Source organism: Ailuropoda melanoleuca, chromosome 15 (assembly GCF_002007445.2).
Source record: "Ailuropoda melanoleuca isolate Jingjing chromosome 15, ASM200744v2, whole genome shotgun sequence".
NCBI classification, from domain to species: domain Eukaryota; kingdom Metazoa; phylum Chordata; class Mammalia; order Carnivora; family Ursidae; genus Ailuropoda; species Ailuropoda melanoleuca.
In genome coordinates, this window is record NC_048232.1 from 31,014,887 (window position 1) to 31,027,518 (window position 12,632).

Consider the following 12,632-nt stretch of genomic DNA (forward strand, 5'->3'; position numbering starts at 1 on the left):
TACTTGCTTATGTTGATAATTCATTCTTCTGAAAGGTGAATACTAACATTTAAAGTGTTTAAAAGACATTTACTTTGGAGGGTAAATGTATATTTACACATATATAAGATCCGTTTTCATTAATCAGATTTCTTAGTAGGAATCTTAACAGATATTAACGCTTTAATGTTGTTCCTGGATATCTTGAAAACGAAATAATTACTGGTGTCCTTTGGTTTCTAGACTAGAGGAGGTTGTTTTACTAGAATTTCTGGAGATTATTTTGGGTTATTTGCATGTACCTATTTTTGAGACCCTCTTATAATCTTTTACTGTAAAATGGGTTTTTGTAGGTTTAATTCTTTCTTCAACTTTTATTTATGGATGACTTTCCCCCAGGCTTTGCTTTTTTTTTCCCCCCCAAATATTTTAGATTACTTATTTTTTTTAATTTAGTATAATGAGCTAGCTGGACTTAAAAACAGAAAACTAAAGGACTTTGTCAAGGTTGAAGAAATAAAATAAAAATGAGTATACTCAGGCTTTCTCATATGCAGTTATATTTTTAATAGTCAAAAGTTAGATATTTGACAGAAGTTGGCCTTATTTTTTCAACTTATTTTTTTAATCACAGAAACTAAGAAGTGAAAGAATAGTCTACTCCCTGGGAGTAGTAAAAATAACTCCAAATAGACAGGGATTCATTATTGCAACACCAAGAAGGTCAGCTACACTTGCAAAATCTTTACTGGAAGTACAGATCTTAGTGATAGGTTTGCTGTAGGCCAGTTAAGTCATTCTGGCCAAAGAAAATCTGTTTTGTTTCAAGAGAATATTTCTGAAAGATAGCAGTTGAGATAATCTCAGAATTAGCAAGGAATGTTACTTGTTGTGTAAGACATTTAAGATCTGCATTAAATGGGAATGAAGTTCATAAACATAGTAAAAGTAAAGAAATTTAAATGATTGCAGTTTCTTAATTCATTAAATTCATTAAAAAGACAAAATTGGTTTTTTTGTTTTTGTTGTTTTTTTTTTGGTCCCTCAGTCTGCTACACCTGACCTCTTCCCTTACCAATTAAGGACTTTCACCTAAGATTTTTTTTTTTTTCTAAATGTCCCTTGTTTCTTTGCTTGTCCCTACTTAATTTTACTAGGAACCTTGTTAGAATGAGTCTCTGTTAACCCATCTTTACTGGAATTCTTATACGCTAAAGGTAAGTGGGTCAATCCAAAATCCACCATTATAAAAAGAGATCTATGTGAACTTTGTGGGCTATTTAAAGAATTCAGAATTCTCAGGAGACGCCTATGAATAAACACCATAAAAGGAATTTTCATGGAAGGTGTACGCATTCTAAAGTAAATGCAGTTGCATTTATAATTCTTAGTAGTGACTTTGCTTACATTCTCCCAAGGTAACTTTCAAAGCAAACATAGAAGGTATCTGCTTAATGTAAATCTGGCTTTTTAATCTTCGTATTGCTATTCTTGTTATAGCAAGAGGCTATTTAGTCTCTCTTCAGCTGTATGAACGTCTTGGTTTGTAAGGCACAGGTAGTCACAGGTTCTGTTCCGCGCTCACTTTTTAAAATTTAAATCTGAGAATTCACTGGCATAAGGTCTGCTGTTCTTTTATAAAGTTAATTCAGTGAAATTTTATTTATGAATTTTTTTTTTGCAATTTGGAATAAAGATGGTTTTAAATTTTAATTAAACACTTATATGTTTATGTGTTTGAATTAGCTCATATATACAGGTTTAGGATTACAAAGATGTTAGTATCAAATGAAAAGTCAGATGAAATCTTAATTTAAATAAATTCTACTCTTTCCTCATTTAGTCATAAACTCTTTTTTTCCCAGTTTTCCACCCTTATCTTTCTCTTCTTCTTTCTTTATTGATCATACAAGACTTTAAAATACTGCTTTCTTTTTTTTTTAATTTTTTTTTTAAATTTTATTTATTTATTTGACAGAGATAGAGACAGCCAGCGAGAGAGGGAACGCAAGCAGGGGGAGTGGGAGAGGAAGAAGCAGGCTCGCAGCGGAGGAGCCTGACGTGGCTCGATCCCATAACACCGGGATCACGCCCTGAGCCGAAGGCAGACGCTTAACCGCTGTGCCACCCAGGCGCCCCTAAAATACTGCTTTCTTAATTAAAAAATTTTTTTGCCAAAATTCTCGAATTTTCATCCCACACATATTTTCTTACTTCTATGATGTTAATAGCTGTAGGAGAGGAGTGCTCAATGGCGATGAGTAGACGTAACAGATTTTTAAAATACGGTTTTGTAAACTAGGAATTTTTAAAGAATTTATTGCCTACACTTGTTGATAGGATATCAGCCTGGTTACTGTGATGTATGGTAAGTTGGAGATAGAGAAACCATACTTGAATTAATACTGATTCGAAACTAAATACCATAACTATATAAGGATGTATATGGAGACATTTGTGTAACCACTAAAACCAACTTAGTAGAAAAATACTTAGTATATTAGTGAATTACACTCTATCTAGACAAACTCTTAACGTAAGGTCAGTGTGCCCAGCGTTCAACCTGTGGGTAAAGAGTGACCTATTTAGTTATGGGGAATAGCTTACCTGAGACTTTAGAGGGATAAAAAAGTTAGCTAACTCCCAGAACAACTAGGACAACAGAGCTTAACCTCTACCCACCATTATTATGAGCAGTAACATACTTGCAGGCTTGAATCTATTAATAAAGGACATTGAAGTAGAATTTAATTGATTATATAATCTAGCTGTTCAATTTTAATTCAATGTAGATTATTTTATCAAATTAATGTTATTAAAGATTACTTAAAAGAGGAATATCAGTATATATAATCTAAAATAAAAACACTTTTACTTTGGTTTGAGTCCCAGTCAGTCTTCACAGACCAGTGTGGACTCTTCACTGTGATCAGCAGTGAGGCCATAGGTATAAGCTTTCATGCCTCAGTTGCATGTGTCAGTCTAAGAAATCATTAATAGAGCCCAGGTCCCCAAAGTAAAATTGGTAGGAAATACAAAGGTGTTTTATCTTCAGTGGTTACTAATGGCCTTTGTATGGGTCAATCGTTTTATTTGAAAATGATTAGCTAGTTACAATGTCTGGGATTTGTTTTGAAATACCCCAGGCCAAAAAAAAAAAAAAAAAAAGTTGGGAATGTGTGGGCAAGGAAAATAGATGACACAAAATTCTTTCTACTTTCACGTTTGCTAGCAAATTTCCATAAGTTAAAAATAATTAGGTAAAATGGAAGATGTGACTAAACTCATTCAGCTAATTTAAAAAAAATTTTTTCCCACTATTTAATTTATCTTGGTATGTGTTTACTGAAAACACATATTTTGCTGTCCTTGAATATTTTGTAACCTGAAAAGTTTCCTCTTCAAATCTTGAATACACATACACACACATAAACACACACAAGACCTAATTCTGGTATCCTGGAGCATTGGGAAATCTTGTTTATTGTCAAATGAGAGGTAACATTTTGAATGGGAAGGTCCTCTGTCATTTGATAATGCCACAGTTAAAAGTGCCTTTGGTATAAAAAATACAATCTAGGTTAAAGTACAAGACTTATCTGTAGAAATGTTTTTCCCTAGAGCTAGCTTGTGTGTGTGTGTGTGTGTGTGTCTGTGTCTGTGTGTTTAGCTTTTGTTTTCCACTAATTATATAATGACTTGACCAGAAAATAAAATGATGAGAGGAACAGATTCCTTATATATCAACTTTTCACGTTGTGAAAGCAAAGAAGTTTGGTTGGAACTGTGAGGAGTCATTATTGAAAAAAATGAAAGGTGGAAAAAAAGAAAATATGAAAAGAAAGTAAGGGTCTTTGTTATCTACCTATTTCATGTTCTTATCCTTGGCAGCATCTACTCTCACCTCAGATTTCTTACTAGTCCCACAGCTTGTTAATTGTACTGGCATTGAAAATTAAGTTCTGTAATGAGAATTCGAAGCCATACTTTATTTAACTCTTCTAGATTCACAAGTGGCTTAAGTTGTTTATGGTGTAGTCTGTCTTGAGGAAATGATAGCCATTTATTCATCATTTATTGAGTGCCTACTATATGCTAGGCTCTGTGCTTCTTCCACATCGTGGTTACACTGCCTGTGCCCGCTCCTTCTAAAGCACTATTTCTGTAACACTAAACTCATTATCACTGAAAACACACATTCACATAAATGATAACATATGAAATACATTCATGTCAGTCATGAAGATCTGAGGAAGCACTAGCTCTTCTCTTTCATACTTCTCTTTTAAGAAAGTAGGCATAGGTTTCTTCCAAACCCTTTTGTGTTATAAAGGGTGAATCCTGAGACCCTTGAAACCTTGTTTTTATTTATTTATTTATTTATTTATTTATTTATTTATTTATTATTATTTTTTTAAAGATTTTATTTATTTATTCGACAGAGATAGAGACAAGCCAGCGAGAGAGGGAACACAAGCAGGGGGAGTGGGAGAGGAAGAAGCAGGCTCATAGCGTAGGAGCCTGATGTGGGGCTCGATCCCACAACGCTGGGATCACTCCCTGAGCCGAAGGCAGACGCTTAACCGCTGTGCCACCCAGGCGCCCCTGAAACCTTGTTTTTAAAATGTGTACAGAATATGATCCTTTACGTGAGCCAGATAAAGAAACTGATATTACATACATTTCGCATCCTTGATATATTCTGTAACTAATTCTCAAGTTTCCATCAATCCTATCCTAATGGTGGCCTGTCAAAGAACAAAACCCCAGAGAATGCAGCTTGCAGAAATCTTTTTCAAAATGTGAACCCATCTTTCTGTGTTAGGCCTCAGGTCAAGGAACTAAGAATTTGTTGTTACTCTTTCCAGGTAGTTTGGACAGGTTTATAAAATCAGATGTTCACCTAAATGGGCCTTTGCTTCGATACCGTTGAAAACATTAGGGAATAAGCTGGAAGTGTTCAACATCCATTTTGACACACTACTATAACATTCCTGTAAGGCATTTACGTTGATTTACAGGTGCAGTGTTATTCTGATGTGTCGTTATCTTCATTGTAAATCTAATGAACTAGTTTATATGTGATTTTTTTTTTGAAAGCATAGCCTTTGGTTCCACTTAAACCATAGAGTCATAGTATTTATGTTAAAGTGTTCAGAACTCTCAGATATTTTAAACAGTGCTTATTTGTCTATTAGAGTGAAATTTAAAAACAAAACATCTGATCAGTTGTTCTTGGGAAACTTTTGGTTAATATGTTAACTTTTAAACATGACTGGCAAGTCCCAGTGTTTAGAGGAAGTCTGTCTCCTATTTGTTGCCCTGAGCTGCAGTTATTCAAGACACTTGGTAGAGGTAAATATTATAGCACAAATTCTTTCAATACTTATATTTTAAGATGCTTTGCAACTTAATGTTTTATATTTCAGGGTTCTCCTGACATAGTCAAAATGGTAAAGGTTACAGTTTTGTAGACTTCAGCTTTAAAACCAAAATATATGGTAATATATATATTCCATTAAGAGCTACTTTCTTTTGATGATAAATTAGAGAAGTAGTTAGCTGAATGAAGGTATAAATTCATTGGAATTGTGATGCTCGATGAAATTTTACTTTCTGTTAAATATTAGAAGAATGCTACTTATCTATAACTAAAAACATGAGAGAATGGAGAAAACCAAGAAGCTGGTCTTCCTCCCTGTCCTCATCTCCACTCTTCCTCTTAAATAATTTAGCTGGATGGATACCAAGGAAGAGGCAAAGCTCCATGGGTTTTATGTATTTCAAATAATTCTGAATATAAGATATTTTCAAGCGTTCATGAGCTTTTTCAGAGTGTTGTCCCATGAAGAAGGATCTCCTTATCAATTCAGCATAGAGAAATAAGGGTAAACTGACAATGAGAAGCATTGGTAATTAACAGACCCTTAGTGTATTCTTCCAATATGGGATTATTACAAGTAAATCTTGAAATTCTCTAATATTTCTTTTCTTTTTTTGTTAAGTTGCTATAGCCCAAGGTGGAACAATCCAGATTTCTAACCCAGGATCTGATGGTGTTCAGGGACTGCAGGCATTAACAATGACAAATTCAGGAGCTCCTCCGCCAGGTGCTACAATTGTACAGTACGCAGCACAGTCAGCTGATGGCACACAGCAGTTCTTTGTCCCAGGCAGCCAGGTTGTTGTTCAAGGTATATTTTATTAATCTAATACATTTACAATACCTGTGCATCACTATATCACACCAGTTATGGTGATTTTATAGTTTTCTGAAATATACAGGAGGCAGATTGGGGAGGCACTTTAAAAGGCTTGAAGAACTATTTTAGTACATTCAACAACAACAGGTTAAATTATATGATTTTCACTTTTTAGCAGGTTTTACTGGCTCTAAAGAAAGGTTCCATTCCGAATAGCATGATGGGGAAAAGACTTGGGACACGTGAATGAATTTTTTAATTAAGTAAATAATCTTCATTTGGGGATTGTAAATGTTGTACCTAATACAAATTTTTTTATTACCTAGTCTATGAAGATTTAAATATCAAGTGCGTGGTGCACTGAATTGGGCATTTTCCCCAGATGTTACACTCAAGTCTAATTTCTAGACATTTCGTTTAAAAACAATTTTTTCTCTAGACCGTTTAAATATACTATTTAAATGTCAGGTACCCATTCTACTTCATATGGAAGTAGTAAAATAAAACATTTGGGATGTAACCCTAAGCTCTTAGGGTAACCTAGGATTTCAATTAAATTCAAATTATACGTTATTTTAATTTCATTCAGTTTCGCTCATAATAACTATAATGGGTTTAATACAACTTGCAAAAACCTTATGTTTCAGTTAACTCTATTCCTATTAGCATTTGCTTAAGGATGTTTGATGTAGCACTAATTTTAAAAGGAATAATATTCGTTCTTTTGACTTAAAAGTCATGAAGGTATGGATAAAAGCAGATTCCAATTGACAGATCTCTTGCTAATTAGCTTTACTCTTAGGTATTTTGGGGGTTAATTTGGACTATAATAAAAGTGTATGAAGAACTGAGTGGTAGTTCCACTCCATTTATGGAGTAAAACAAATTTATAGGGCTTACCTAATACTTTGTTTTCTTTTCGTTGTAAAATCAAAGCCACCTGCTTTATTTCCCTGATTCTCATGAACCCTCTATGTCTAAATAAATAACCATAAAGAATCATAATTTCTTCTAATTCATCTTTTTTTAATATGGAAAATCCACTGTAAACCTGATACTTTCACCAGAAGAGCTTTAAAAATTTTTTATGTTTTGCATAGAAAATAGGCTAATGAGTTTTGTGCTTGTGGGATTTTATTTAGGCACTCTTTTTCTTCTGTCTTCTAAAAGAAGATATTTTCTTCTAAAATATCTTCTACAAAGATATTTTTTATAGTAATTATATTAGCTTTATAGTTTTACCTTTCACATTTTTGTCCTTAGTCCACCTGAATTTCACCTCTGTGTATAGTATTAGGTGGGAATTCATTTTCATTTTTCTCCACATATGGAGCGAGTTTTCCTCTACGCATGGTTTGTCCTTTCCCTATTAATTTATGGACAGTCTTAATTATACAGTAGATTCTCGTGTACACTTGGATCTGTCTTAGAACTCTCTATTCTCTACTATTGGTCTCCTTTTCTTTTTTTTTTAGTATTTATTTATTTTAGAGAGAGTAAGAGAGAGAGTGGGAGGGAGGGGTAGAGAGAGAGAGAGTCTTAAATAGACTCCGTGCTGAGCACAGAGCCCCATGCGGAGCTTGATCTCACAACCCTGAGATCATGATCTGAGCTGAAACCAAGAGTGGGACACTTAACCGACTGTACCACCCAGGTGCCCCGTATTGGTCTCCTTTTCTATTTGCCAGTACCATACTGGTTTGTTATCTCATAGGACAAGTTTCCCTTTTTTATCTTTAAAAAAAAAATTATTTTAGTGCTGATTTAGCTTATGTGAATATGCATTTAGAATAAATTTAAGTTTCTAAATAATAACAATGTAATAATAAAACCAATAATGAGGTTGCATTTAATGTATAGATTAATTTAGGGGAAACAAGTTTTTTTTTTTAATTGAGATATAATTAGCATACGACAATTGTATTATTTTCAAGTGGACAACATAATGATTTGACATTCATTTAGATGCAATAAGTGATCACCACAATAAATCAATAAGTCTAGTTAACATCCACCACCACATAGTTACAAATTGGTTTTTTCTTGTGATGAGAACTTTTAAGACTTACTCTCCTAGAGACTTTCAAACAGACAGCACAGCATTATTAACTAGCCACCATGCTGTACACCACATCCCAGGACTTATTTTGTGACTGGAAGTTTGTACCTTTTGATTACCACCCATTTTCCATTTTGTACACTCCCTCTCTGCCAACACCTCAGTTCTTTCTCTCCCTTCTCTGGGAGCCACCTGTCTGTTCTCTGTATCTCTGAGTCCCGGGGTTTTTGTTGTTGGTGGTGAGGATTCCACTTGGAAATATCATCGTATGGTATTTATCTTTTCTCTGACTCACTTCACTTAGCATAATGCCCTCAAGTTCCATCCATGTTGTCACAAGTGGCAATATTTCCTTCTTTTTTATGGTATAATAATAATAATGTGTGTGTGCGTGTGCACTCAGTGCATTTTCTTTATCCATTCATCTATCAGTAGACACTCAGGTTGCTTCCATATCTTGGCTATTGAAAATAATGCTGCAGTGAACATGGGGCTGCATATATCTTCTCAATTACTGTTTCTGGGGTTTTTTTGTTTTTTGTTTTTTTGTTTTTGTTTTGGATAAATACCCAGTAGTGCGATTGCTGAATCATAGGGTAGTTCTATTTTTAACTTATTGAGGAACCTCCATACTATTTGCCATTGTGGCTGCACCATTCCTATGAACAGTGTATAAGGGAGAGAAAGAACTGAGGTCCTTATAATATTAAATTGACCTGTTCCAAAGCGTAGAATGCCTCATTTATTTAGATCTTATTTTAACTTTTAACAGTTTAAAATTTTCTCCATGGAAGTCCTTTATATTCTTTAAGTTAGTTCCTAAATGCTTGAAGGTTTTTGTTGCTATTATGAACGATACATTTTCTAGTTGTTGCTGCTGTAGAGAAATATTACTGACTTGTTAAAAAGTTATTTATTGATCTTGCCAAACTGAAATTACTTCTAAGAATGTGCTCATTCTTTGTGAATCTATCTGTGTTGGTATATGAATGTTTATATCAAATACAAGTAAGGTATTTGTTTCTTCCCTTCTAATCCTGATTCCTTGTGTTTTCTTTTAATCTTTACCTTTCCTTGCCTTTTCTTTTCCTTTCCTTTTCCCTTCTCCTTAAAATAATGGTGATAGGAGCTCTACATCTATGTTAAATACAGGGTCACTGGGCATTCTTGTGTTACTTACTCTCCATCACCTTCCATCCTGTCATTCCGTTCACAGGTCACAGTGATTTCTTTTTGAGTTCACAGTCCTTATCTTGATTGATCCCTCAGCAGTATTTAACGCTATTGACTTCTGCTTCCTTCACTTCCCATCATGGTACTATATTCTTGTCAGTTTTTTCTTCTCTCTCTCTCCTACATCTCTTTCAGTTTCCTTGGTTGGTCTATCTTCCTCTGCTCATCTCTTCAGTGTTAGCTGGTGTTTGTCAAGATTGTGTCCTGGGCCCTCTTCCATCTGACTAGAGCCCTCTCCCTGGATGACCTTATCCCTACCCATGGCATCAGTGCACTGTGACCATGCCCCTGACTCCAGCTAGCTACTTAGAGGTCCCATGCACATCTCTTTGATTCTTTAAGTCCAAAGTCACATCCATTTTCCCCACCCTTTTGTTTACCCTATTTCAGTAATGGACTTCTGTCCAACCTGTTGCTTCAAACTAGAAACGTGCTAGAAACCTGTGTGTCATCCCTTCTTTTTCCCAGCTAAACTACTCATCCTTCCACTCCTCTCCACTCCTGGTGTCTAATACTACCTTGGCTGCCATCCACTCCAACCTGTCCTCCTCTGCCAGGTGGCTGCCGTGAAGCTGGTAGTTGTGGAGTTTTCTCATCTTCCTAATCATGCCAGAGGTGGCAAATCCCTTCTTGGCCTGGTTTTTTGAGAATTGTTCCTGAAAGTTCAGGCTCCCTTCCTTTCTTCATCCCTCCCAGTGATTCTGGGAGCTACTAATATTTCTTAAAAACAAATGTCTCTGCCTCCAACATTTTCTTTTTTCCATTATACTCTCAATTCCTCAGTTCAGAGTGGTATTTCTAAAATTCAAATCTAATCATGTCAGCCTCCTATTCAGACTTCTTCAGTGAATTCCTTTTACTTATTACACAAAGTCCAAAATCTTTTTTTTTTTTTAAGATTTTATTTATTTGTCAGAGAGAGAAAGAGAGCGCACACCTGAGGGGAGCCGCAGGCAGAGTGAGAAGCAGGCTCCCCCCTGAGCAAGGATACCAGGACACTGGGATCATGACCTGAGCTGAAAGGAGACGCTTCACCAACTGAGCCACCCAGGCGTCCCTTAGTTCAAAATCTTTAACATAGCCCAAATGTTTGCTTGATCTAGGCCTTGCCACCTTTCCTAGCCTTGTCCCTCTCAACTTCTCCCTCTTTTGTAATGCAGCTCTGTGCTGGATTTCTTCATTTCCTGTACTATGCCACACCCTCTCTTCCTTTTTAGAGCCTCACACTTAGCCATTCGCCCTGACAGGAATGCTTATGTCAGTCATTTGCATTATTCAGGCTTCGTTTTAGTACTTCCTCCAGGAAGCCTTCCCTGATCCTGCAGCTCTGGTTTAGATAACCTCCTGTCAGTTCCTACTGTACCTCCTTAGGGTGTGTGTGACATGCCTAGATAGTAACTTCTGTTTGGATAGAGATGCTTAGTATCTAGCACAGTCCCTGGCGTATGATAAATGTTTAATAAAACCATTTATTAAATGAAAGTGAAATACTCTTCTTCTGTGAAAATGTTATTAGTTCTGTATGCTGGTTAACTGGGTTTATCTGGTCCATGGAATTTATTAAAATTTCACTAAGAGCAGTAGTCAACCAACCAACCAACTTCCCTCTTTCCTTTCCTTCCTCTACCATTTTTCTACACTAATATTTATCGAACACCTAAGTGCCAATTTAAAGAAATTAGATTAAAACCAATTTGAACTTTCTCAAATTGGTAATAAAATTGACTAGTACTCTTGGACCCAAACCCTTAGGTGTGGCTGGGATGGAAGAGAGTCTATCATGGAGCCTCTGTTTGGGATTGGTGTCTAGGTTGATCTCCAGACTTTCTTACTTAGCCAGATATCTTCAGTTCATGTGCTCTGGAGATGCACATCGACATCATCGACATAAGGTTAGGTTGAATTCTAATCATATAAGGGAATGGGATTTACTCAGCCCACCAGTGAAGATAAAAGGTGTCCGTGTCATGTCACTTATTATTGTGCGCTAGATAGATGCAAATCATTTCTTTTTTCAGGCTATGGTCTTTTACACTGTTGAACCTGAGCTAACTTTTTATCTAACCTTGCCATTGTTAAATTTCCTATAGCGATCCAGCTCTTCATGCACTGAAGTGATCCAAATAACATTTGGCATTTAAAAAATTTACTAGTAGTAATTGTGATTTATTTATGAATTTTTTAAAAATCCCCAAATTCTTTTCAAGGGATTTTAATTTAGTAAAATAATGTATTAGATTGAGCCTCATGAAATTGCTTTTTTGTGTGTGTGTGGGCCAAAAAGGTCAAATAGCAAATTCCTATGGTTCAAACTAATATTTATGGAAGAATGTTATGTAGTTCTTGCTACATTTGGCACAGTGAATTTTTTAAATGTCAGTATTTATTCCTTTCAAGTGAAATTAGCAAATTCTGTGTCACCTTGGGAAGAGCTGGATTTTATGGCACTGTAGCAAATAGTTCAGCAAATAGAACTGTGTTAAGTGAACAAAGGTGGCTGGGTGTTTCTTCCTTGATGAATTTAGAAGTGTTCAAGAAATACATTTCTGTGTATTTCACAATGTTTTTCTGGGCTGATTGTCAGGTTTTTTGTTGTTGTTTTAATCTCCATGTATTTTTTTCTCCTGCAAGTTATAAAAAAAAAAAAAACAAACCACAGAGTTTATGCCCACTTGGTTTATCTTAGAAACCTTGGAGAGAACAATAATAAAAAAGTTAGTTGCTCCTTGAGAAACAGTCTTGTAACTTAATGCTAATGAGACATTTTTTTTTTTTTTGCCAGAGCCCATCTCAACAGATTTCTATGTACAATGAGAAACAAGAACATTAATATGGTTTATTACAGGAAGGGCTTTTATAGGGCTTTGGTTTCATTGAGCTCCTCTGTGACAAAGCAAATTGATGGCAGTGATAGGCTAGTGATGTCATTGTGATGTCAGTTACTCCTACTTCTCCTGCACATGCTTGCTAGTTTGGAACACTGTATGTCAACCTGTGATAGGGGAGACAAGACAGTTCTGTATGCAGAAGCCCATCATGGCTGTAACTGGAGATGAAACAGGTAAGAATTTTAAAGAGAGATTTAAATTAATTCTGAAAATTTCATCTTGAAGTTTAAAAAAATTTAGGGACCTCTGAGTATTTAAAAATATTAATTT

General features: G+C 35.3%; 1 protein-coding gene across 17 annotated transcripts in view; it reads left to right on the forward strand.

Annotated features, from left to right (window-relative positions):
- CREM (cAMP responsive element modulator) overlaps positions 1 to 12,632 on the forward strand; it is a 70,611-nt gene that overhangs the window by 42,642 nt on the left and 15,337 nt on the right. For 9 of the 17 annotated variants that reach the window (XM_034644518.1, XM_034644520.1, XM_034644521.1 and 6 more), the window contains one exon: positions 5,985 to 6,173. The exons of 4 other annotated variants lie outside the window; for them this stretch is intronic. In XM_034644518.1, coding sequence (XP_034500409.1) covers positions 5,985 to 6,173 — 189 coding nt within the window. Of the gene's footprint in view, positions 1 to 5,984; positions 6,174 to 12,159; positions 12,536 to 12,632 lie in introns of those variants that run through there. 4 more of the 17 variants (XM_019806142.2, XM_011232588.3, XM_019806141.2 and 1 more) reach the window with 4 other exon arrangements.